This window comes from Xenia sp. Carnegie-2017, unplaced genomic scaffold, assembly GCF_021976095.1.
Source record: "Xenia sp. Carnegie-2017 unplaced genomic scaffold, XeniaSp_v1 HiC_scaffold_1, whole genome shotgun sequence".
Classification (NCBI taxonomy): domain Eukaryota; kingdom Metazoa; phylum Cnidaria; class Anthozoa; order Malacalcyonacea; family Xeniidae; genus Xenia; species Xenia sp. Carnegie-2017.
In genome coordinates, this window is record NW_025813402.1 from 10,241,677 (window position 1) to 10,267,294 (window position 25,618).

The following is a 25,618-nucleotide window of genomic DNA, read 5'->3' on the forward strand; positions in this document are numbered from 1 at the left end:
TTGCTGTCGCTGACGGCTGATCTTGCGGTAAGGGCGTTTGTTTGTAAAAGCTTGAGAAAAGGCTAAAAACACGACCGCAAACCCAAGCTGCTGCGACGATTCTGATAACTGTTGGTGATATTACGTCACGTGCTCTCACGACAGCCGAGTCCCACATGAAGAGTTTGAAACAGGTTCTAGATCAAATGCGGCGTTTTAACGAGCGTAAACGCGTTTTCAAGATGAGTTTGACGTTCCGATGCGAAACAGGCTGCCGATGTAGCTTCTACTCAAAGAGATGAAAAGACAAATAAGAACTTAGAGCGTGAAATAGAAGAAGCTGTTGCCGCCACTGCTGCGCACGCCGAATGAAGCTCGCTTTCAAAAATTGCGTCTCTGGTTTGAGGCACGTCATAGATTTCTCTCATGGTCAAATATGAATCCAGTAATTCAAAAATTTTTCTATTATATATAGTAAGTATATAAACATCGCATCAAACTAAACATCGCATCAAACTAATGGCAACATTAGTAATCGGTGAACTGATGATTTTGCTGTGGTCCCAAAACCAGGCCACCAGGGCCAGAGGCCCAAGAGAAGCCAAGGAGATACTGCAGCGACAGGGCCTCAGGCCTTCAGGTCGTCAAGTACCTCAAGGACAACCAGGAGCTGATGGGCCAAAGGGAGACCATGGAGATCAACCTGTTTTGAACTCTCCTACTGGATTTTACTCCCCAGGTATGAGCGGAGTAAATGTAACTTTAGTAACGTTTCCTACTGGAAAAACACTCGAAAATAATAAAATAGCACTATTAAACATTTGGTTTGAACGGTCTCAACACGAGTGGTTCAACATTAGATCGACTGTGTTTGAACAAAGTTGGTACCCCATGTTAGTTTCGTACATAACAACACTAATAATCTTAAAGCGTGGGTTAATACAATACCCATTAACTGACGCGAAAATATCAGGTACACTATTTAGAGTATTCTTAATTGTAAAACAAAATTTTTCACTTTATATATATAGTGTTATCACTTCAGTTGTGTCAGTTCATGAGTTTGAATCATTGAGTTCTATAATAACTGGAGCGGCTATCTCAAGCGCGGCCTTAGATATCTGATGACGCCAAAAATGGCGGATTTCGTCCTTTGCCGCTTAGATTTACCCATTGAGTTCTATCATAGTTCATCTCCACGGTTCACGAGAGAGAAGTTAGCTTATTTGTTATCATTGCTATTTTGCTTTTCATGCGCAATGGCTTTTTCCGCACAATTGTAGGATTTTTCTTGTTTCTTTAAAAAAGTACATATTAAATCTCTGGATATTTACGGATTTTCTGTAATTGAGTTTCATATGAAATTTCAAAAAGACTCAAGTCTGCATAGGTTTGGTAAATAAAAACAAACAATATTGTATAGAAATTACTTTAAGTAACCTTTTTGTGTTGTTCTGAAGGGCAACTGCATCAAATACTTGTAAAGTTGTAGCACATTTTGATTTTGTTGTATTGATATATGAATTGGGCAAAATGCAAATAATCATCACAACACTTATGCTTCCAATGGTGTTTATAGTTCATTTGTAGTTTTAATATTTCTACCTTTTCTTTTTCACTTTGTTTTGTTTTTCCTATATTTGCAGTAAAAGTGCACTATAATTTGAATGATTAACACAGTTTTCACTTCAATAATAAATCATAAGTTGGTAGCATTTTGTTCTCTGAGTATCTACATCTGGTGTTTTGTTCATACAAGAATGATGAAGTGCAAGTAGATATGTCATAGCAAGCAATAAAACCAAATGAATTACATACCTATAGTGTAATTTATGCTAGAAGCTTAAAAGCTTTTAGAAATTAGAAAGTTATTGGATTATATTACCTCTATATGATCATCATGATAAGAAATAAGAAGCAAAAATTTGTAGAAAAGCTTTGAAAGTGAAAAACTTTTCAAAAGCAGCAATAATGCATATGATAAATTCCATTCTGCACTCTAATAGGTAAATAAGCTCAAATTTTTCTTTAAAGAAATATAAGAAATATATAAGAAATATACAGTACAGTAACTTTTAAAGGTTTCATCACTGAATCTTTATTGCTTCAGTATAGTGCATTAGATATTAGTAACATTCAAACAACACTCAACTAAAATATTTTGATGATATGACATCATTTAAACATTGTTACATAAAACCAATGGCTTATACAGTTTGAAGCTTCACATCTGCATCGAGTCATCATCAATCTCAGTACAAATGTTTACATAGACACAAACTTTATGGCCTTCCATTTTACATGTTTGTGAATTGACATTTCATTAAGCATCAAAACACACACAACCTTCTTCCCATCTTTCTTTGGATCATGTACTTTAACTTCAAAGCATTCAAGGCATCATTAGTGAGTCCATTGTTCTCCATCCATAGAATTTCACGATCAAATTAAATAACTCTGGATAGGGCAGACAATAAATCAATTATCTTTACAGCATTATTTTTAAGACTTGCCTGGTCAATAACATCTTCTAGTCATTTTTTACTCCTGATCTTCCTGCATGTTGTCAGCAAATAGAACATAACAAGCTCTGCTCCAAATCATGGGTACCGTTGGGGCTGATCATTTCTTTTGACTTATTCACAGAACAAAATGTGTGCAGGGTCTTTTTGCTTTAGAAACTATTTTGCAAATGAATGGGTAATTTACAATTTCATGACAAATGACAGAAAAGTATGCAGAATTTTATGAAAACAGGAAAACATCAGTATATTTGGCGTTAAAGTCACTCTTAAAAATACGATCTTTAATATGTATTTTATGGCTTTCGTGCATGTATAATTGTTTTCAATCGTTGACGGACTAACAAAACAAACAACTACCTCACCTGTGAGAAGCGATATGTTCCTTTTGTGGAAACTACACATCCAACAATTGAACGATTGAAGCAGTTGGCAATATAAAAGAAATGCCAAAGAATCGTCACAGAATATGGAACTAACGATATCCATATTCTGTGATATCGTGTTTGTTTTTTAAAAATTTTTATAATTTACTATAGACACCAGGAGGTCGAGAATATTATTCTTCTGCAAAGCGATCATTTCAGCTTAAATACGTCCTTTGGCCGCCATTTTTGGCATCCTCGCCCCAGTAAAGTTAGGCTCTAAAGTTATTTAGAAGTCAATGATTTACCGAAATTGACCGCTCCGAAAATTCCATAATTTCAATTCTCCTGAGGAAAGAGGAGGAAAATGTGTATTGATTTAATAGCATTTTTGATGAAAATCAAGGTAAAACCTTAAATTCATAACAGCGAGTCAACTGGATTGTCGTTATCTGCTCCTACGAGGGCATTTATAACTATCGACGAAAGAGCTTATATGTCGGCTACACATGTATGAATGCAGATGCGTCGTTTTCCAGCCAAACTTGTTTGATCAATTAAACTCTTTAGTCTATACAAAAGTATATCATAGTTCATCTCCACTGTTCACGAGAGAAGTTAGGCTTATTTGTTATCATTGCTATTTTGTTTTTTTTCATGCAATGGGCTTTTTTGCCACAATTGTAGGATTTTTACTTTGTTTTAAAAAGTAAATATTGAATCTCTGTATATTTTACGGATTTTCTGTAAGTGAGTTTCATTAAATTTCTAAAAAGACTCAAGTCTGCATAGGTTTGGTAAATGAAAACAAACAATATTGTATAGAAATTACTTTAAGTAATATTTGTGATTCTGAAGTGCAACTCATCAATACTTGTAAAGTTGTAGCACATTTTGATTTTGTTGTATTGATATAATTCATGAAATGCAAATAATCATCAAAACACTATGCTTCCAATGGTGTTTATAATTCATTTGTAGTTTTAATACTTCTACCATTCTTCACTTTGTTTTTTCCTATATTTGCAAATATAAGTAACAATTTGAATGGTTAACACAGTTTTCACTTCAATAATAAATTTGCATAAGTTGTTTGTATATTTGTTCTCTGAGTATCCACATCTGGTGTTTTGTTCATACAAGAATGATGAAGTGGTAGATATTTCATAGCAAGGCTTGTTTCACTTTTATACAGAAGCTTAAAGCTTTTAGAAGTATATAGTTATTGGATGATATTAACCATATATCATCACTCATGAGAAATAAGAATAAAAATTGTAGAAAAGCTTTGAGAAGTGAAAAAACTTTTCTTTAAAAAAAGCAGCAATAATGCATATGATAAATCTCCATTCTGTACTCTAATAGTAAATTAGCTCAAACTGTTTCTTGAAGCAAAAACTGTAATAATGAAGAAATATACAGTGTCAGTAACTTTAAGGTTTCATCACTGAATCTTTAATGCTTCAGTATAGTGCATTAGATAATAGTAACATTTAAACAACACTCAACTAAAATATTTTGATAAAGATATGACATGATTTTAAAACATTAAGTATATATAAAACCCAATGGCTTATACACTTTGAAGCTTCACACCTTGCATCGACTTCTCTATATCCAGTACAATGTTTACATAGATGACAAAACTTTATGCTGTGTGATTACTGTGTTCGCTCATGCTTTGAACGCATAGATGATGAAGATTTGCTTGCTATATGATGTAAATAAACCTAAAGCCCTAGGATACCGTTTTGGCGTTATGAAGACTTCGATTTTAGATCGAATGATAGATGATGAATGTTTAGCAGAATTTCGCTTCTTTTCGAAATGATATTTACAACCTTGCTGAAATATAGGAATTGCCTGGGAAATAAAATGCCATAATGGACAAAAAGGACAACATTGAGGGCTATGTATTTTTGAAGAGGTTTGCTTATCCGTGCAGATATGTTGATATGATTCAGATTTGCTTCAGATTCCTGAACCCCTCAGTTGTGCATGATATCGAACTGTTCTGAACGTAATTCATGAACGATGGCATCATTTCCATTGATTCAAATCCAGGCATGGTTGCAACCAGAAATGAATTTGCCACAGTTATACACACCAAGGGTGCAGCTCTAACAACTGCTGGGGTTCATCGATGGACTGTTCGTCCGTTGCACAACCAGGTCGATTGCGGAAACGCCACTTTATTATGGAGACAAGAAAGTTCATGCTATTAAGTTTCAATCTATTGCAACAAATTCATGCATGATAGCTAATCTTTTATGGTTCAGTCAGAAAAGGCATGATAGTATGTTGCCTTAATCTGGTATTCTCAACATGTTGCAGCAATATTCATTTAACATGCAGGGATATTTTATGCATATATGGTGATCCTGCATACCCTCTCAGACCACAATTACAGGCCCTTCCGAGGAGCTATAGTTACAACAAAACAATGGAACAAATCTATGAGTCAAGTGAGAATAGCTGTTGAATGGTTGTTTGGTGACATTGTAAATTACTTAAAATTTTGGACTTTAAAAAAAATTTGAAAGTACGTTTGAGTGCAGTTTAAATTTATGTTGTGTGTGCTCTTATAAAACAAAAGGGCATGCCTATATAAGTACAACAACAAAACACTTTGGCATTCCACCCACTAATACACATGACAATTATCATGTAAATGATTAAAAATGCCATTGTTCATAAGAAATTGTTTCAAAACAACATTAATAAATGGATTTAAATGCAAAATTAAACATTTGCACAATAGTTGTAAATGACAGCATGAAAATGCATATACTTTTACATATTTACTTTAAAACTGAAACAATTGAGATTTGTAAGCAAGTTTATTTTGATCTGTTATCATCACAGCATAAACAAAAGAGAGGCTGTTCTCTGTAATAGTCTATGTCATTGTTCATTTTCCAGAATAACTTATTCAAAAGGGCCATCATGCATGAACTTTGTTCTGCTGGTGCTCCTCATATCAACTGCTGAATTGCTGTTGTTGAGTTTGCATATAAGTTGATTCAGCACTGAATTATTTTGATTTGGGCCATTCCATTGCTTTTCGTCACTTTTAATTCATAATTCGTAGTTTGTCAGTTTGCTGCTGCATTATATCCAAATTCTCAACCTGTTCTTCACTTTTTTCTCTTAAATACAAACCATGTCAAACTACTACTGCGTTTCATGCATGGCAGTTTTACCTCAGAATCAGTAAACTCTGATCTCTTGAGTTTCACCAAACGATTCAAGGGATTTCTGTCTCATTTCAGCTGCCTGACTGGCTTCCTCCCAAACCTCTTTTCTTCCTTTGATGCTCTTTCGTGCTCCATATCAGCTTCATGAAACAATGTAATAATTTCATCCATGCATACAAGATCTACTTCATTCTCCTGGCATGATATTCCACTTGCAAGATTTTCATCACGTATTTCTCTTATGTTTCTTTTTCGCACAGCATTCGATCGTACAGACCTTTGAGTTACACGAAACGTTGGTGTTTCCAAAGAATACTTAAAGTAGCTATCTTCATCCATGCTCCTCTTTCAGTGAGATGCTTTCTTACTGCTCCATGGTTGAATCAACAAATTTTCTCACAAATATCTGATCGCAGCTCAGTCCATTTCATAGGAACACTAATTGAACAGAAAAAATACGATTTCTTAGCAAAATAATGTAACCTCGAAGTATATTGCAGTTAAATAATTCATCCTTCAAAGATCTAATAAAAATATAAACAGAAATACAAAACAAGTGAAGCTTTGACTTAACATGATATTTTAAAACCTCAATACTTGTAAAATTATAATAAATAACTAGTTTTAATAGTTACACGAAACGTTGGTGTTTCCAGAATTCAATGAAGTAGCTATCTTCATCCATATTCCTTTCGCAGATGCTTTCTTACTGCTCCATGGTTGAATCAACAAAATTTCTGCTAAATATTGATCATGCAGCCCAACCATTTCATAGGAACACTAATTGAATGAAAAATACGATTTCAGCAAAATAATGTGATATTTTAAAGCCTCAATACTTGTATTATAATAAATAACATTGATGCAATTAGAACATCACAAAAGGTTACTTAAAGTAATTTCTATACAATATTGTTTGCTTTCATTTACTAAACCTATAGACTTGAGTATTTTGAAATTTCATATGAAACTCAATTACAGAAAATCCGTAATATCCAGAGATTTAATATGTACTTTTTTAAAGAAACAAGCAAATCCTACAATTGTGGCGAAAAAGCCATTGCCCATTGCATGAAAAAGAAGCAAATAGCAATGATAACAAATAAGCTAACTTCTCTCGTGAACTGTGGAGATGAACTATGGATATACTCTTTTGTATAAACTAAAGAGTTTAAGAAAACGACGCACATCTGCATTCATACATGTAGCCGACATATAGCTCTTCGTCGATAGTTATAAATACATCCTCGTAGGAGCCATAACTGGAAAGCTAGGTTGACTCGCTGTTACGAATTGTGCGGTTTTACCTGATTTTCATCTAATTGCTTTTGCCGAACCTAAATATAATACATTTTCCTCACTCTTTCCTCAGAGGAGTGGAAATTGTGAAATTTCGGAAAAGCGGTCAATTTCGAATCTCAGCGGCAAAGGACGAACTGCCATTTTTTTTTGGCGTCATCAGATATCTAAGGCCGTCAGATACTTTAGTTATTATAGAACTCAATGGTTGCATTAGAGAGCTTTGCGATACGTTTTCTGGACGGCAACGCAAGAGAAGTTGTTTTATTTCCGTTCTGCCAAAATGGCTTTTATGGTCAAAGTCAGCGGAGAGACGTGGGCTCATGAAATAAAATTTTGTCGCCCACCCTGGATTTGACCAGGATTGCGAGTAGAAAATATCAAACTATTTATTTTCCTAACATAAACACTTTTAAAATTTATTTATTAAACTGCCAACTTTTTGTGCGGTGCTGAAATAGCGACAGAAAAGGAACATTTCTTGACTCCGTAAGTAGCACAGTATTAGTTTTACTATTTTGTTTTTAACACGATACTTGAAGAGTGTTTCTACTACTAAGTTTTAATTTAAAGTTATTTTGGTCCAGTCTTGTTTACAACCTCGCCGACTGACGCGCCACAATTTTATCGAGTTTTGCATCCATCTTTGTATCATGACAAGGCATCAAGCTAACTCTCCTGATTTGAATTGAGTTTACTCCTCCCAAAATGGGGCATAATTTGTTCATTTTTTGAAAAGATGAAGGGAAAGCCACAGAGTTGTGTTGAAATTGAATGCGCCATGCAAAATTAATGAGAACTATGGTATATGTTGTATAATAAAATAACTATTAAACTGTTTGCCTGCTCAATTTGACTGACTGTATGGTGTAGACAATTATAATGAGAAAGTTGGATTTATGCAAACATTTGAGTACTATTAGCGTTTCTGTAATGAGTTATTTATTATAAAATAGCTAATACAAACGATATGCTGGAACAAATGTGCTAAGATTTGTTTCACCTTGAAATTTTGTTCAACAGTAGCTTATGATTATATCATTAATATGCATGAAAATTAAACATATTATTGTCTCATTCATTAAATTCATACTTGGTGGCGATTTCAGTCGAATGCATTGTTACTGGCGAGCATAGGGAATAGCAGGCTTTGTATAATTAGTAGAAATCAATAAAGAATTCTTTAACAAATGGTAAACAAATTTAATTTCTGTTTCATGAATAACTCCAAAGTTCTTCAACATGACCTTTCCAATGATTTAGTTTCTGTAAAATATTATTTCGAGCTTGATTTGTAAGTCTTCATGATTTTTTACCAAGAGATAAAGGAACTAATTCAAAGTTGATAAATACAAAGATTTTACAATTTGTTTATCATTTAACCAAATGTTGTTTGTACATATAAATAATTAGTATTGGTACGTTGCTAAGCAAAACAGAAGTATGTTCGTAGGAAGCATTTCTGAAAAAAATTATATCTTGTTCATTATTACCTCCAAAAATGTAGTATGCACAATATATCCGTCTGATAAATTTTTTCATCACACTGTCAATCATTCCTTCATGCAAGGTTTAGTATCAGCAGAAATCAGATGCAGACTAGTTTCCAGTTTGTAATCAATGGAAAATTAATGTAGTTTGTTCAGAAACAGATCCACAAGTTGCTTGGTTAAAATACAAGGTCGGTGGAATTTTCTGTATTTCTAGTTCAACATTACTTTACAGTAGATTTACAGGTATTGACAGCATGTGAATGATACTTATCCATGGTAAACTTTCAGTTGACTTATGTCGTAGAAGCAAACATTTTTCATTTTGACAGATTTATTCATCGAAGCAAGAAAAATAGGTGCACCAATAGGTGCATCTGTTTACAAACAGTCAAACACAAAAAGCATTTATAATGCAGTTTGACGAGATTGACAGGTCAGTAAAGAATGCCGTTTTGATTTTCACTTTTAAAAGTTAAAATGTCATAAAATACCTTACAAGACCAAATATGCTTTTCACCGTCGATCTTCATTTGATGTGCTCTGTACGTTTCTTCACAAGCTGAAGATTACGATATGGTGTCGGTATCGTAATTGTTTTTTCTCACTGTTTTCGTTCATAAAACAGTATTAGAATTAGGAGTGAATTTAAAAATTTTAGTGAAGTTTTGACCACCTCAAACCGCCATTACCATTGAGCTCTATAAGACCCTGGAGGGCAAAAGGCCTGGACCCCGTGGTCAAAAAACATGGCGGTAATGGCGGATTTTGGTGGTCAAACCACTTTAAAATTTTTTCAATATTCACCCTCCTGATTTCCAATACTGTTTATATGAACGATAACGTGAAAAAAAAACAATTACGATACCGACAGCAACATCATGTATAATGCTTCCAGTATTGTGAAAAACAGAGCAATACACACATGAAACTAAAGAAAATCGACGGTAGAAACGCATAATTTGGCTGTAACATTTAAGCATTTTATGACATTTTAACCTTTTAAAGTGAAAACGCATTAGTGGTGACCTGTCAATCTCGTCAAACTTATACATTATTTCATGCTTCTGTGTCTTTGACTGTTTGTAAACAGTTTGTTGCAACTATTTTTCTTGCTCAAATGGATAAATCTGTGTAAAAATACTCCTAAGGAAGCGATAAAATGTTTGTTTCAGTCCTACACATAAGTCAACTGAAAAATTTACCATGGATAAGTATCATAAGTGTATATTGTCATTACCTGATAAATCTACTGAAACTCATAAAGAAAGTATGTTGAACTAGAAGAGCTACAAAAGAAAAATTCAAACACCATGATACTGTTAAGCTTGCATTACATTGTAAATGCTTAAGAATCTTGGATCTATTATTGAACAGAACTACATTAATTTTCCATTGAAATTACAAACTTGGAAACTAAAGTGCATTGGTTTTCTGGACAAAAACACTGTCTATTGCTGCATGAAGGCAAAATAGTTATTTACAGTGTAGGCGAAGAAATTTATCAAGTTCTATAGATACACAAAGCATTACTTACAGTTTTTGAATTGTGTAATATATGTCAAAACAAGATATAATTTTTCAAAAATGCTAACCTCGGAGCATTAAACTCTTCTGTTTTGCTTTTAAACAACTTACAGCTACCAATACTAATTATTTATATGTACAAACTAACATTTGGAAATTAAATGATAAACAACTTGTTAAATCTTTTGTATTTTACATCAAGCCTTTGAATTAGTCCTTTTATCTCTTTGGTAAAATATTAATGAAAGACTTACAAATCAAGTTTTTCGAAAATAGTATTTTGTACAAAGAAACAAACATAATTGGAAAGGTCACATGTTGAAGACAGACTTTTGCTTCTTTGACTAGGCTGTTTGACCATGAGCAAAATTAAATTTGCTTTACAATGTAAGTAAATTTTGTTGATTCCTACCTTCTTCATAAGACACAAAGAATTTTTGCCATCTATTTTTGCTTCTTCTACATTCACCATTGTAACCAATGTGACCATGTGAATTTGTGGATCACTGGAATCATACCAAGTATGGATTTAATGAGATGAGACATAATGTTTGATTTCATACATGATATGCAACAAATCTAGCACACCAACACACTACTTTTATCTTGGTTTTGAAGTAAACCTTGTTTACTATAACAATAAATAGTTCACTTTACAGAAATGCTAAGTAGTATTTAAACTGTTTGCATAAATCAAACTTTCCAATCCCATTATTATTGTCTACACTATACAGTCAGTCAAATCTGAGCAGGCAAACAGTATAAAGTTATTTTTATTATACAACATATACCATAGTTCTCATTAATTTTGCATGGCAATTGCATTTAATTTCAACACAACTCTGTTGTAAATTTCCTTCATCTTTCAAAAAACATGAACAAATGCCCCATTTTGGAAGTAAACTCAATTCAAATCAGGAGTTTAGCTTGATGCCTTGATCATGATACAAGATGGATGCAAACTCGATAAAATTGACAGCTTCGCACGTCTGGCGAGCGATTGGCGAAGAACAAACAAGACTGGACCAAAATAACTTTAAATTAAACCAGTGGTAGAAACACTCTTCAAGTATCGTGTTAAAACAAAATGGTAAACTAATACTGTGCTACTTACAGAGTCAAGAAATGTTCTTTTTCTGTCGCTATTTCAGCATTCGCAACCACAGAAGTTGCAATTTAATAAACAAAATTTAAAGTGTGTTTATGTTAAGAAAATAAATATTTTGATGATTTCATACGCAATTAACGGTGGTCAAATCAGGTGGGCGACAAAAATTTTATTTCATGAGCCCGCGTCTCCGCTGACTTTGACCACCAAAATCCGCTATGTTAACCACGCGGCCGCGCTGATAATTTATACTAATTTTGTTGACGTTTCCTCCAGGTCTTATAGAACTCAATGGCATTACATACGCATGCTTTTGACCACGGGGTCCAGGCCCCTTTGCCTCCAGGTTTTATGATTTCCAAATTCAGAATGGTACATCTTATTACACGGCAGCGACATCTATGGACAAATCAAAGATGGCGGAACCGGCGTGGTATGTTTCGCTGCCGGAAAATGGCATATACAACCACAAATACAACCATCCGACTGGTGCAGCAAAAAGAAATTTCAGGGCTTCCATTTACTACATTTTTCAAAGTTCATGCATGAGAACAATATTTCTTCGTGTAGTCATATTATTTAGGAGTTTGCAACATCAAAAGTTCGAAGCAAGGCAATCGATCAACAGGGCTCAGTCACTCAATACTATGCTTAGTACTTTTTTAAATATCTATTGGAGAAGTCTGGCTGGGAGAATGGTACTTAGACTAATTCTAGGCTAACTTTGTCAATCCAAGAACACGTGCAGTACTGGTTTTTATAAATCGGGGTATTATTTTTTGGGTACACTTGCAAAATGTATCAATTCAGGAAGAAATTCAGACGCTCAAATGACTTCTTTTACAATAACGTGGAGAGGAAAGGAAACACCCAAAAAGATGATGCGGTAGGAATTTTTAAAGTGTTCTTTTAATTTTTTCTGGTTGCACAAGTTCATATTAATTTATATTTATTACCACAGTTATATTAACAAAAGTATGTGTACAAATTTATTTATGCCCACAACGTTGTGTAAGGAAAAACGATTATTCTGAGCACATTTTCCAATTTCAAGTCTGGATTCTCTACATCCTTTAATCACAATGTCATATATGTTAATAGAATAGCAGTGTGTCATATGAATCTCAATTTTTTGAACAAGAAAATGAATTTGGGGATTTAGTAAGTTTACATATATTGTAAAACTATGTAGATATAAAAATACGCTATGTTTATGGGTTTTTTTCATTTATATGTAGAATGAACAAAGTGAAGATATTGCTGAAAATTATGACAAGCACCAAGAGTTAACCACCAAAACACAGGTTTTTAATGTACATATTGATATTGTTTCTCATGAAAAGTCATTGGAAATGGTTATATGTAGGACTGCTTTCACTAGAAAAAACTAAAAAATTTTGAAGTAATTTAAAGAAGGCATGCATTATTTCAACACTTATTAAAAGTCTGTACACATTTTAAATTAAATAATGGTCTTTATTTGTAGGATTCTGAAGATATTTTACCAAGCAATCTATCTCTATGATTACAGAGGAATCTAAACAACCATGTCAACATAGTCAAGTAGTTCTCACTTATACAGTTATACTTTATACTGTTTACCACTAGTCATGTTTTTAATGTGTTATAAATTGACAATATGCTTGTTGATTGCTTATGCATGAGACACTGTGTAGCAAAACTTTATTAACATCTGGTAGAAATGTGCTCAACAAACATAAAATATATTACAATAGATATTTTTGAAACAGTGAACATTAATAATTACTGTATACTTTCTCTTTCAGAGTCATTTGTCACCCACTGGCCACTATACTGGGCTATTGTTACAGTTTGACTTTGCATCAAATGTATCACGTCAGCAATCCTTTGTTGTTCATGATTATAATGCAAACAAAAGAACAATTATGGTGATGTCAAATTTTATTTCCATAATTTCAATGTTGGGTATATACCCAACTAAATGATATTACTCAATACTCTTTTTTTGGTGCTATAACCTGCATGTATTTTTTTCTTCAGCATAATTCATTTGTATTTGTTCATCGATATCCCCACCTATTGCTTGATGGCTACGGTTGGATATTGTGCTGCTCATGTGATGCAAATAGAAAGCAATTTGTTGAAGCCCTACCTAATAATATACAATTAGATCCTCAAAAAGGTATGTAAAATAGATGTTACTGAAATGAAATTATTAAAACAGGCCAAACAACATTTTTATACTTGTCAGATATACCATATCCCAGTTGCATACACATATTAGCAATGGAAAAATATCTGGTTGTGTATGATAGAAAGTTTGGTATTGAAGCCAAAGATTTTATTGAAAAAAGTAAGTGTTGTGTGTTACTCTTTCAGGATATAAGGTGTCTGAACAGCTTCACCAAATTTAGACTTACACTTACATACTATTTGTTTGAAGACCCTTGTCAAAGATGTGAGAACTTGTTACATATTAATCTGACATTGCATGTAGTGAATGTCTCAAATTTGTATTTGGCTTATTTTTTCAATGTAAAGTTCTTCATGTTGTATGGGAGGAAATGTCTTCATCCTTAAATATCAGTTTATTGTACATTTCAAACCCTTGTGAAGTCATCCTTCTGTGTTTTTACAAGACCCTTGTTCGACATTGTTCTTATTACATGTGGACGTTAACTAGCATAGCTTTACAAGCAAAAATATTGTTAAAATTTGTGAATGATTATTTACACAACATATTTATCTCATCCAATTTCTTTTATGAATGCAGAATCCACATCCATGATGCAGTCTGTTTTCAGTGATCATTCCTACCATGAGATGCAACCTGAAGAAGTATATTTTGTTATGTGAAAATAACTTTTTTGTACAAATACACGTATAGTTTCTCAACCTTCTAATACCCCACAATTTGTCACCATACATCCTGTGCCTAAGTTCAGGAGCTTCTATAAAGCTATTAGGGTGATAGCCAACAGGGCAAATTGAATTTATGACTATTGAGGTATACACATTCATACTCAAATACATACATAGCCACATACTTACAGTACATACATTAAGTAGTATAAACTAAATGTATGGTAAAAATAGTAAAGTCATATTCACCATTAGCTTTACGTGCCTGATATATATATTAAGCACTTTCTAAGGATTTTGTGAAGTCATAATTAATCATAATTATTAATCTACAACCTTAAGATAAATGATTTTACATATTTTAGGACTTGTTTAGTGCAGTGTGCAGGGAGGTTCAGTGGATTGCTGTAAAACCAGTGAATAGTCCATGGGGGGTTTGTACTTTTGTGTATTCAAAAGTAACGCCGCCCCAGCCCGAGTTAAAATGTTGCAGCTGTTCGTCATATCATTGCATTCATGTGACAACCCTTGCAAAAGCCATGCAAATCGTTGAAGAGGATGAAATGGATTCTCCATTGGCACTTTTTAAGTGTTCCTTTGGAATTACACCAGAGATGCGAGACTATTTTGAATTGGCTACACTTAGCAAAGAAAAGGTTTCTTTATTTGAAACAGGTATGCAAGATAATCTGCAATGGTGAACATCCTTTTTGCTTTACATATACTATTTCCTTTATCGGTATGGTATTTAGCACTTTCTAGCATTTTGTAAATATTACAATTTAATTATTTTAGGCAATGAGAATGATGCAAGCGATTTTACTGATCTTCCTGAAAAAAATGGTCATAAAATTTTGGCGCCATCTGAAAGTGGTATTTGTTTTGTGGTGCAGAGTGGGATAAACGTTCTATTCAAGATGAATGGTTGTACGTAGACGTGTGTTCAGTTGCGTACTTTTATTCAATCCATGATGTGAAGGGTAAGTTCTGATTTGTTATAGGTTACGCTTTGCTTCATAATTATTTGACTTAAATAAATTATTTAGTGTATTGTAGACCTTGCTCCTCTTGTGCTACGAAAAAGCATTATGATGGCATTGAAAACAGGATTGTATGGTTTGGATCATATGCAATATCTCATGCCGTTCTAAAAGATTACATTCGGCTTTTCATAACGTCGAGGTACTTTTTAATGAAAATTTGCCGAAGCATTAGTAGCTACGTTTGTCCATTATTTAATTTTCTCGCCCTATCTCTTTTGAATGTTTTTCTTTTTATTCTTGTTCAGTTTACCTATGTACAAATATTATGTTGCGTATGTACAAAGGCAAGTGTCTTCGGGTAATTTTAATTTCCCAAAGGAAATAACTTACGCCAAGTTTCGTCTCGCTATCATTGCCATGATACGGTAAGCATCATTTCATTTTCAGCTGTAAAATATGAATATTCCATTGAGATAGTGATCGCTTGTTTTATTAAGTTATTGAATTTTCTCTTATTAAGGTTGCTTAATATTGATTTTGACAATGGGTTTTTTTGTGAATTATGTGGAAGAATTCCCAAAAGGTGGTGATGGATGGAACAACTCTTGGAATACAGAAAACTTTCTTACCAAATAATTTAAGAGAGTCTGATACTGGATTGCTAGATGGAAGATAAGTATTTTTGAAGTTTATCTGTAATGTATAGTATATACAGGTCTTCTAATTAGTAAATACGAGTGTTCATCTACGTATCAGAAAGCATTTTATGCATGATGGTGACTTCTCTCAATTTGTTTTTGTACACAGCTTATAGTTATAAAAATAACAACCTGTTTTCTTTTGTCCAATACTAGGTTTGAAATGCGCAATTTCATCAACAGGAGAAATGTGCGAGCTTTATTGAAGAAGTACAGTGATTCAAAGCTAAGTTGGGACGAATTTCAAGAATTAAAATCTGAAGTAAGAAGAATTTATTACCCACGAGTACAAAATTTTGTATGACCACTCCAGAGCTCATTTTATACTATAATTTCTCGTATTTATAGATATCTTCAAAGGGCTTAGGACTCTACTTGAATGGTTAGAGAAACAAGGATTTATCACTAGTTGTCCAAACTCGTGCAGAAGGTTATTGGCAGCATTGGCTTCTGACAAACCAGTATGCGCAATTGTGCCCCCCAAAGAAGAAGTTTTGGACCTCTTGATAAGGATGTCTGATGGAGCCAATCCAAAGACAATCCTTCGACTGATTTAAAACTTCTTCATGAAGAAGTGCCCTTACTGTTTAACGTCATTGAGACTAGCGAAGAAATTCCAATTACTATTCAACCGCTGCTAAAGGAATTGGTACAAAGGCGATAAGTCCGTTCGAGGTCAAGGACGGTCAGTGGCGTTTGCCACACAACTTACCTGCGGTGTCTCAAAATTCGTCCCATGGATATCTACCTTCTCTGCCAGAACTGGTTCAACGAGGGAATTATGTTCTTGACAATAGGAAGACACAGCAGGAGATTGTGCCAAAGTCACTAGACCCAAGAAGAAGCATGGCACTTTGATCCCTGGAATATTTTGTATTCTTTGTCCCCACGGTATTTACATGATGAACAGCTCCAACGAAAATTTGTTTTACTATTGCAGTGACATTGCGCCTTCGTTTTTGTTTCCAGGTGTACGTTATGGATTCGAAATAATGAGGGATCACGAATCACGAAATATCCCATTTACCATTTTACGAACACGTTTTCCTGATGGTAAGTTACGTATGCGTGTACCTTTTATGGTGCTACAAACAGAGTATTATCAGTGAATCGGACAGATTGCGTGACGGTTTAGTCGCCTGACAGAGTTGTAACATAACAGAATGTGCAGTAACATAACCGAATGTGCCTGATGATATGCTTATGTATTTTTATTTCTTTAGCGCCAGAGTTGGTCATTTACGATAATGCCTGCAGATTGCACGAGTATTGTTTGAACCGAGATCCAGCATTTTTTAAGAAAACAAAATTTGTTGTTGATAAGTTTCATTGGAAAAATCATTCAGGTAAACTGCCATACTCTTCCTATTTTACTTGAAGCGAACTTATTGATCCAAAAATGGCCGTTTTTATGTTTTCACAAAATTTGTTGATTTATAACTGTCCTTTATGTGTAGGATGCTGCGAAGGATATAACATGAAATTGTACCCCATGCTCAATATGTACAATAGCCAAGCTGCTGAACAGTGCAATTCGTGTATTAAGCCTCTTGCCTCCATGGTTTCTTACATGGAATACGATAACTTTTTTCTTTTCACAAAACTCCATATTTGGCACAGGAACATGTTACGCATTGTTAAATACAATCCTGAGAGAGAAATAGCCTACAAAGACTATTTTCTCACTCTTAGTCGCGTTATTCATTAGTAACGCGTTATAGTTTCGTTTTCGAAAAATTTAAACTTGTTTTATGAATAGTTTTATCTGTACAAAATATTACTTCATAGTTACCCATATAGTTTCTGCAAAAGTAACAATTATATGTAACGTCGTTACTTGTAAAAAAATTATTTACATCACTTGTTATAAATATAAGAATGTTATTCATATGCACTAGCTTTAAACTTAAATTCTGCTTCATTACAAATTGCTTTGCTAAATGGCAAAGCTTCGAATCAGTTTTTTAAGGTATGGTCTTTTACTATTTACATGGATATCGACAAGTAATCCAGGACCAACTTCTCCTATCAAAACAACACTATCTTTATATGAACAGAGTAAACAAAGTGATTAAGAATCATGATATCTTTTCTCAACTTTACCCCCTCTGTTATTCTTCTCGCAAATTCTGTCACGAATATGCCACAATCATAACCATTTGCTTGTTGCATCACCTGTCGTCAATAGTTAAGTTATCCCTTTGTGACAATTTAAGCGTGATCTGTTGCCATTGTAAATGATAAGTACTTACGTCGGCATATATAGGTTGGGAAATTTGAGCAATGTCTTCTGGCCATCTTTGCTCTTGCCTCACATGCTGAAAATATCTTTTCACAAGAAAAATGATTTGTGTAGACGTGCTAGAAACATTCACTTTGTCAACATGTTAGATACATGATACACTTCATTCTTCAAGTAAATTGTTATGTACGTCATATACCTTCGTATACTGGATGCAACTTCACTTTTTTGCCACCCCATACTGCATAACACATAGAGTTTGCCTGCTCTAATATTGTATGCAATGAGCCACCAATGCAGCCTATATTTTTTAAATGAACATGGAGTTGGCTCATGTTGGCCTTTGCATCATGAAACAGTAAAAATTTAGTGCTTCCACCCTTACATGTCACATATTGGCACTAGCACACATTCATATTTATTCATTTCTTCAGGTGTGTACATCCCCACTCTTGAAATGAAACATCCTGATAATCTCAGCGGTCTTTCTCCTCTAAAAAGTAGGAAATACAGCGATGTTTATTTACACGATTTATGAGTAGTTTGATAATGTGAAAGTTGTGAATATTTTACCAAAATTTGCTACTTAAAATACGTACAAAGGTCCATCTATTAACAGTTTCTGTTGAAAAAAATTGCTAAATGCGAAATATTTTGCATTTCTTTTTTCTGCTAATTTACAGTAGTACCTATAAATAAAAATGTAAATGTTTTGACACATTAGCCATGCATTTAGAGTGACTTTCGTCCTTTATTTCAGCTACACCTAGATTTTTGGGTAGTACCTTAACAGGACGTCTACGATGGTGTCGCATACCCAACTGTTATCATTTAGTGTATTCAAATCTCTTTTGTAAATGCTTATACCATCGAAACAAGCAACTCTGGAATCAAAATGAAAACGTGTCAAGAATAAAAGGAGTCATTCTTATTTTCTTTATACGTGTCTAAAATATGTTTTACTACAAAAAACCTCTCATTTTCTCCATTCCAAGTTCTCCTAGAGAAAAAATAAAAAAATACAAACATCTTAATATACGTATGGCACAAAAGTTTAGAATCACTCAGATTTTTATTTGGCAAGAAATGTTGGGAAAAAAACCTGTAATTTAAACTTTTATGCTGCGTTGGGTGTCGAGTTTGTCGTTTTTCCCATTTTGGCTCCAAGAATGCAAACAGGTCCTTCTTTATTTTACAAAGAGTAAAAGCCACACTGCCTACTCCTTGCATAGCTTGGCAAACACACGGTAGATATATTTGAAAACCTCGTACTTAGGACACCACACCTCCAACGATGCACTATGCCCCAGCAATACACATGAAGTGCGTATCTTTCAAGTCAACATCTATGAAAAGTTAATTGAGCTTTTATCAGAAAGGCATGTTATATGAAAATTAAGCTTATGATCACTTTATTCAATTTAAAACCGTAGAATTAAATGGTGTGTACAACGATTAATTAGGTTATTCGATAATACCTTCTTCCAGGAAATTATGAATTTCAGACACAATTTTCTTGCCTGCAGTTTCCGTATTCGTTTGCCTGGTGCGCTATAATAAAAATCAAATCTCAGTTCATTTGAAATATTAAGGATAAATCTATATGTGAAATAATGTATTATTAAGTAAATTTTTTAGGTAGAGCAAAAGTCACCTCTAGTGCTAAATGATGTTGATGGGAAATTCCGTACAGGAAAGCATCAAGTTTCAACCTGTCAGGATCCGTACTAAGCGCCTCAAAGATATTTCCTGGCTCACTGGCATCATAGCCTTGAGGCAAACCCATCGCTTCCATCTTACTCGATCTATAAAATAAATACGTAATCACAAGTAAAATGTTTTAAAATAATTAAGTATAAACTTTAAATGTGAACCTTAATGCATGAGTTACAGGTTGATGATGACTTTATGATTGCAACAATTCCTGACAAATTTCACAATTGTAGCTCATATTTGCCATCCTGAATCCAGAAACTATACCACATATTTCCCCTAAAATGATCCACTGTCGTATAAAACACTTTGCAAAGTCTTCCAGAGAAGTAAGAATTACTATATTAATTGCGTATTGTTTATCTTGATACATATAGATCTTAACTTTCGTCATGTGAAAACTCAAATTTACCTTTTCATACATATCTTTGATATTTAGGTCTGCGCTTTCGTCTAAATTCAGAAATTGCACATAAGATTTGATGGTGAAGAAAAAGATATCTAAATATTAATCTCATTCCTTTTGTTGCATCATGAAATGTTCCTCTGGTCCCATTTCGTCTTCTTCGTTTCCTTCTTCTTTAAGATATTTCTCTTTGTTGTGCTCGTAGTCCATATCTTCATCTTGAATTCTTCTACCACTTCTTTTTCTTGTTTGAACTCGTCCGCTTTCTCCTCGTTTATTTCCTCTATATCAGTTTCTTTTTCCATGTCTTGGTACTCTTCTTCGATGTTTTCTTCATTAAACTGTACACATCAATTTATTAATAGGATGTGTAATAATCACATAAAGTGTGGAGAACGTATTAAAAATACAATTGACGTATTCTTTTAGGACAATTTTTTTTTTTACATTTTTACATTTGATTATTCAAAGTATTATCTTACGTCTGTAATGTAATTCCAATAGGAAAGGACGATTTCGGTTAGTTCTGCCTTGTTGAGAACTTTCCTGAAAATTTTCTTATCGTTGTTGCCATCTGGAAGAATTGCAATCAATTTTAAACATGGTTTAGAAAACATAAATAAATAGACATAAAATAAAAGACATAAATAAATCATTAATTAAACCTAGTGGAATCTCTTTTCTTGCTGATGGTGAACAAAACGGTATGTGTAACGGCCAAAAAGATGGTTGTTCTGCTTTGGACCAAAAATTTTTAATTCGGGCTACAGGCCATTTGTTTCCTCCCTTAGACCCTGCAGCAGTATAGAAATATTTGTCTCTGCTTATGTTTTACAAACATGAAACTTATTTAAAATGAAACATGTTTGTGCCTGAAAATGCTAATGGAAGAACCATATTAAGCACGAGGTTTCTGAGTTCTTCACACGACCATTTCCTCTTCTATTTCATCAAAAGCTTCAGGGTCGATTAAATCAGGTCGAACTTTTCGACTTCAATACGTTTTCATTGTTTGCTATATAGATATTTTAAACTTCACAATTGTATATGTCAAATGATGATATATATATAACAGTGATGCTTATTTTTAATATCAGAGAATTAAAAAAGCAGTAACAGTATTCACCAGATGACGTTGTTGAAGACCTCAAATCGTTTTCAATATATTTGCATACTATATGGCTGGCAACGTCCAACACATCTTCGCGCAATCCAGGACTTCCTACAACACAGAATGGGTTTATTTCAATACAGTTAAACATATGCGTGTTCAAGTAGTGAACTCAAAAATCAATAACCTGCTGTTCGAACATTTCCGTTCCCATCCAAATATAATAAAACAAGAGGACCGATTCGATTAGACTGGGACACTTGATCAATCTAAAATCATGAAATTACATAAAATATTATCAAAATACAAAATAAAAAATACAAAAGCAAAACGCGCTTTACTAGACGCTTTCTCATTTTGTATGCATTCAAACTTTCATTTTGCTGATTAACTCTTTTCCTCTAAACGAATTATTATGTGACATAAACTTTATGCCATAAATAACGAATCATTATTATTGAAATATTTATCAATATAACAGGAAAGAGATTATATTATATACCGGTCTCTGACTCTTTCACACGTGTCTCTCCCGCGAATTTGTCTTCATTGTATTTTCAAAGTTATAGAAGTATTCCTAATTGTTGAGTTCGAGTTACTCGCCATATCTCTTTCTTAGTATATATATACCTTCGGTAACAACCACGAGTGAACTTAATGATCGAACTGATTTTATTATTTTACAGAGCAGTATTTATAGTCTTTATTACAAATAACAAATATTATTATTGGTCGGAGTAGTTCCTCTGTTTAAGCTATATATGGTACATAGGAAATTTAATTAACGTCAATAACTGTTTCTTGGCTCTTAGCCGTGTGGGAAAGGATACATTGATAAACTAAACTACGCACATACTATTTCCTTAAACACTGTTGTAACACTGTTATTTATAAACACAAACACTGTTAGCCTTCATATCACTCGTTTAAACTTAAACTAACATTGTCTCTCTAATAAAATTTTTTTACGACCATGGTTATATATGCCGAAAACTGGCATACTTTATATTTCTACCACATTTTTCTAAACACTTTAACACTAATAGCATTCTTATCACTCGTTTAAACTCAAACTAACAAGATCTCTGTAATAAAACATTTTTACGACCATGGTTATATATGCCGAAACTGGCATACTTATATTTCTACCACATTCTTTAAACACTTTAACACTGTTAGCCTCTCATCACTCGTTTAAACTAAACTAACAAGATCTCTGTAATAAAACATTTTACGACCATGGTTATATATGCCGAAAACTGGCATACTTTATATTTCTACCACATTTTTCTAAACACTTTAACACTGTTAGCCTTCTCATCACTCGTTTAAACTCAAACTAACAAGATCACTGTAATAAAACATTTTACGACCATGGTTATATATGCCGAAAACTGGCATACTTTATATTTCTACCACTTTCTAAACACTTTAACACTGTTAGCCTTCTCATCACTCGTTTTAACTCAAACTAACAAGATCTCTGTAATAAAACGTTTTTACGACCATGGTTATATATGCCGAAAACTGGCATACTTTATATTTCTACCACATTTTTTCTAAACACTTTAACACTGTTAGCCTTCTCATCATTCGTTTAAACTCAAACTAACATTGTCTCTCTAATAAAACTTTTTTACGACCATGGTTATATATGCCGAAAACTGGCATACTTTATATTTCTACCACATTCTTCTAAACACTTTAACACTGTTAGCCTTCTCATCACTCGTTTAAACTCAAACTAACAAGATCTCTGTAATAAAACGTTTTTACGACCATGGTTATATATGCCGAAAACTGGCATACTTTATATTTCTACCACATTCTTCTAAACACTTTAACACTGTTAGCATTCTCATCACTCGAAACTCAAACTAACAAGATCTCTGTAATTAAACGTTTTTACGACCATGGTTATATATGCCGAAAACTGGCATATTTTATATTTCTACCACATTCTTCTAAACACTTTAACACTGTTAGCCTTCTCATCAATCGTTTAAACTCAAGCTAACAAGATCTCTGTAATAAAACATTTTTACGACCATGGTTATATATGCCGAAAACTGGCATACTTTATATTTCTACCACATTCTTTTAAACACTTTAACACTGTTAGCCTTCTCATCACTCGTTTAAACTCAAACCAAGATCTCTGTAATAAAACGTTTTACGACCATGGTTATATATGGAAACTGGCATACTTTATTTCTACCACATTCTTCTAAACACTTTAACACTGTTAGGCTTCTCATCACTCGTTTAAACTCAAACTAACAAGATCTCTGTAATAAAACGTTTTACGACCATGGTTATATATGCCGAAACTGGCATACTTTATATTTCTACCACAACACTTTAACACTGTTAGCATTCTCATCACTCGTTTAAACTCAAACTAACAAGTCTCTGTAATAAAACGTTTTACGACCATGGTTATATATGCCGAAAACTGGCATACTTTATATTTCTACCACATTTTTCTAAACACTTTAACACTGTTAGCCTTCTCATCACTCGTTTAAACTCAAACTAACAAGATCTCTGTAATAAAACGTTTTACGACCATGGTTATATATGCCGAAACTGGCATACTTTATATTTCTACCACATTCTTCTAAACACTTTAACACTGTTAGCCTTCTCATCACTCGTTTAAACTCAAACTAACAAGATCTCTGTAATTAAACGTTTTACGACCATGGTTATATATGCCGAAAACTGGCATACTTTTATTTCTACCACATTTTCTAAACACTTTAACACTGTTAGCCTTCTCATCATTCGTTTAAACTCAAACTAACAAGATCTCTGTAATAAAACGTTTTACGACCATGGTTATATATGCCGAAAACTGGCATACTTTATATTTCTACCACATTCACTTTAACACTGTTAGACTTCTCATCACTCGTTTAAACTCAAACTAACAAGATCTCTAATAAAACATTTTACGACCATGGTTATATATGCCAAAACTGGCATACTTTATATTTCTACCACATTCTTCTAAACACTTTAACACTGTTAGCCTTCTCATCACTCGTTTAAACTCAAACTAACAAGATCTCTGTAATAAAACGTTTTTACGACCATGGTTATATATGAAAACTGGCATACTTTATATTTCTACCACATTCTTTTAAACACTTTAACACTGTTAGCATTCTGATCACTCGTTTAAACTCAAAATAACAAGATCTCTGTAATAAAACGTTTTACGACCATTTATATATGCCGAAAACTGGCATACTTTATATTTCTAACATTTTTCAAACACTTTAACACTGTTAGTTCTCTCACTCCTCGTTTAAACTCAAACTAACAAGTCTCTCTAATAAAACATTTTACGACCATGGTTATATGCCGAAAACTGGCATACTTTATATTTCTACCACATTTTTCTAAACACTTTAACACTGTTGGCCTTCTCATCACTCGTTTAAACTCAAGCTAACAAGATCTCTGTAATTAAACGTTTTTACGACCATGGTTATATATGCCGAAAACTGGCATACTTTTATTTCTACCACATTTTTCTAAACACTTTAACACTGTTAGCCTTCTCATCATTCGTTTAAACTCAAACTAACAAGATCTCTGTAATAAAACGTTTTTACGACCATGGTTATATATGCCGAAAACTGGCATACTTAATATTTCTACCATTTTTTCTAAACACTTTAACACTTAGCCTCTCATCACTCGTTTAACTCAAACTAACAAGATCTCTGTAATAAAACGTTTTACGACCATGGTTATATATGCCGAAAACTGGCATACTTTATATTTCTACCACATTTTTTAAACACTTTAACACTTTTGCCTTCTTATCACTCGTTTAAACTTAAACTATTAATGTCTCTCTAATAAAACTTTTTAGGCATGGTTATATATTATTATAGTAAGTACACAAAATGCCACTTTTGTCATGTGTCGCCATGCGCAATATCTAGCAAGGAGTCTTTTCTACTGATTAGTCCAGTTGTCGTTAGGTCAGCGGAGACCCTCAATTTGATGGTTGTATTTGTGGTTGTATATGCCAGAAATTATGATACATATATCTTAAAGTATGTATGCTCGTTAGCAATCTAGTCCTACTATTTCTATGCTAAAACTCCTAAAATTATG

At 33.4% G+C, this 25,618-nt stretch overlaps 4 protein-coding genes and 2 long non-coding RNA genes across 9 annotated transcripts; 2 read left to right on the forward strand and 4 right to left on the reverse strand.

Annotated features, from left to right (window-relative positions):
* Nucleotides 1-12,059: 12,059 nt before the first annotated feature.
* On the forward strand, nt 12,060-15,987 carry LOC124435909. Of its 3 annotated transcripts, XR_006945207.1 has the most exons (11): nt 12,726-12,791; nt 12,974-13,050; nt 13,275-13,397; nt 13,510-13,651; nt 13,721-13,822; nt 14,243-14,307; nt 14,697-15,006; nt 15,127-15,311; nt 15,378-15,513; nt 15,620-15,739; nt 15,835-15,987. XR_006945207.1 is itself a non-coding variant. In XM_046985843.1 (10 exons), exons 1-9 carry the CDS (start codon nt 12,284-12,286, stop codon nt 15,264-15,266), a joined length of 1,098 nt encoding a protein of 365 aa, XP_046841799.1. In that variant the 5' UTR covers nt 12,062-12,283; the 3' UTR covers nt 15,267-15,311; nt 15,378-15,504. The 3 variants fall into 3 exon arrangements, 2 of the variants coding, with proteins under 2 accessions (XP_046841806.1, XP_046841799.1); XM_046985843.1 differs by lacking the exons at nt 12,974-13,050; nt 15,620-15,739; nt 15,835-15,987 and adding exons at nt 12,062-12,373; nt 12,589-12,648 and having other exon boundaries at nt 15,378-15,504; XM_046985850.1 differs by lacking the exons at nt 12,974-13,050; nt 13,721-13,822; nt 15,620-15,739; nt 15,835-15,987 and adding exons at nt 12,060-12,373; nt 12,589-12,648 and having other exon boundaries at nt 15,378-15,504.
* LOC124436005 lies at nt 15,612-16,026 on the reverse strand. Its single transcript, XR_006945209.1, has 2 exons — nt 15,944-16,026; nt 15,612-15,761 (listed from the first exon to the last, which is right to left on the reverse strand). It is a non-coding gene; the product is annotated as an uncharacterized LOC124436005 (long non-coding RNA).
* A 645-nt stretch (nt 16,027-16,671) lies between these two features.
* Nucleotides 16,672-17,968, forward strand: LOC124435967. Of its 2 annotated transcripts, XM_046985901.1 has the most exons (4): nt 16,672-16,903; nt 16,982-17,065; nt 17,236-17,358; nt 17,470-17,968. In XM_046985901.1, the coding sequence occupies exons 2-4, from the start codon at nt 17,005-17,007 to the stop codon at nt 17,718-17,720; spliced, it is 435 nt and encodes a 144-aa protein (XP_046841857.1). In that variant the 5' UTR covers nt 16,672-16,903; nt 16,982-17,004; the 3' UTR covers nt 17,721-17,968. The 2 variants fall into 2 exon arrangements, with proteins under 2 accessions (XP_046841857.1, XP_046841863.1); XM_046985907.1 differs by lacking the exon at nt 16,982-17,065 and having other exon boundaries at nt 16,672-16,951.
* Nucleotides 17,969-18,040: 72 nt separating this feature from the next.
* Nucleotides 18,041-18,791, reverse strand: LOC124435983 (ubiquitin-like-specific protease 1A). Its single transcript, XM_046985915.1, has 4 exons — nt 18,640-18,791; nt 18,454-18,555; nt 18,265-18,340; nt 18,041-18,187 (listed from the first exon to the last, which is right to left on the reverse strand). Exons 1-4 carry the CDS (start codon nt 18,696-18,698, stop codon nt 18,041-18,043), a joined length of 384 nt encoding a protein of 127 aa, XP_046841871.1. The 5' UTR covers nt 18,699-18,791.
* A 1,707-nt stretch (nt 18,792-20,498) lies between these two features.
* LOC124438907 lies at nt 20,499-21,270 on the reverse strand. The gene is made up of 4 exons (XM_046989105.1): nt 21,246-21,270; nt 21,039-21,167; nt 20,856-20,947; nt 20,499-20,714 (listed from the first exon to the last, which is right to left on the reverse strand). Exons 1-4 carry the CDS (start codon nt 21,268-21,270, stop codon nt 20,499-20,501), a joined length of 462 nt encoding a protein of 153 aa, XP_046845061.1.
* A 285-nt stretch (nt 21,271-21,555) lies between these two features.
* Nucleotides 21,556-21,848, reverse strand: LOC124436013. Its single transcript, XR_006945210.1, has 3 exons — nt 21,817-21,848; nt 21,672-21,743; nt 21,556-21,595 (listed from the first exon to the last, which is right to left on the reverse strand). It is a non-coding gene; the product is annotated as an uncharacterized LOC124436013 (long non-coding RNA).
* Nucleotides 21,849-25,618: the final 3,770 nt, after the last annotated feature.

What these genes read in the sequence shown, in the direction of transcription:
- LOC124435909 (XM_046985843.1), top strand. Translation starts at nt 12,284, where the DNA reads ATGTATCAATTCAGGAAGAAATTCAGACGCTCAAATGACTTCTTTTAC. An exon ending in ACAATTAGATCCTCAAAAAG is followed by an intron (nt 13,652 to 13,720) that starts GTATGTAAAATA and finishes TATACTTGTCAG; the next exon opens with ATATACCATATCCCAGTTGC. An exon ending in ATGAGATGCAACCTGAAGAA is followed by an intron (nt 14,308 to 14,696) that starts GTATATTTTGTT and finishes TACATATTTTAG; the next exon opens with GACTTGTTTAGTGCAGTGTG.
- LOC124435967 (XM_046985901.1), top strand. Translation starts at nt 17,005, where the DNA reads ATGAGGGATCACGAATCACGAAATATCCCATTTACCATTTTACGAACA. An exon ending in ACGAACACGTTTTCCTGATG is followed by an intron (nt 17,066 to 17,235) that starts GTAAGTTACGTA and finishes TTATTTCTTTAG; the next exon opens with CGCCAGAGTTGGTCATTTAC. An exon ending in TCATTGGAAAAATCATTCAG is followed by an intron (nt 17,359 to 17,469) that starts GTAAACTGCCAT and finishes CTTTATGTGTAG; the next exon opens with GATGCTGCGAAGGATATAAC.
- LOC124435983 (XM_046985915.1), bottom strand. Translation starts at nt 18,698, where the DNA reads ATGTACACACCTGAAGAAATGAATAAATATGAATGTGTGCTAGTGCCA. An exon ending in GTTGCATCCAGTATACGAAG is followed by an intron (nt 18,341 to 18,453) that starts GTATATGACGTA and finishes TCTTGTGAAAAG; the next exon opens with ATATTTTCAGCATGTGAGGC. An exon ending in CCCAACCTATATATGCCGAC is followed by an intron (nt 18,188 to 18,264) that starts GTAAGTACTTAT and finishes TATTGACGACAG; the next exon opens with GTGATGCAACAAGCAAATGG.
- LOC124438907 (XM_046989105.1), bottom strand. Translation starts at nt 21,270, where the DNA reads ATGGTTCTTCCATTAGCATTTTCAG. An exon ending in AAGAAAAGAGATTCCACTAG is followed by an intron (nt 20,948 to 21,038) that starts GTTTAATTAATG and finishes CAATTCTTCCAG; the next exon opens with ATGGCAACAACGATAAGAAA. An exon ending in ATTGGAATTACATTACAGAC is followed by an intron (nt 20,715 to 20,855) that starts GTAAGATAATAC and finishes TGATGTGTACAG; the next exon opens with TTTAATGAAGAAAACATCGA.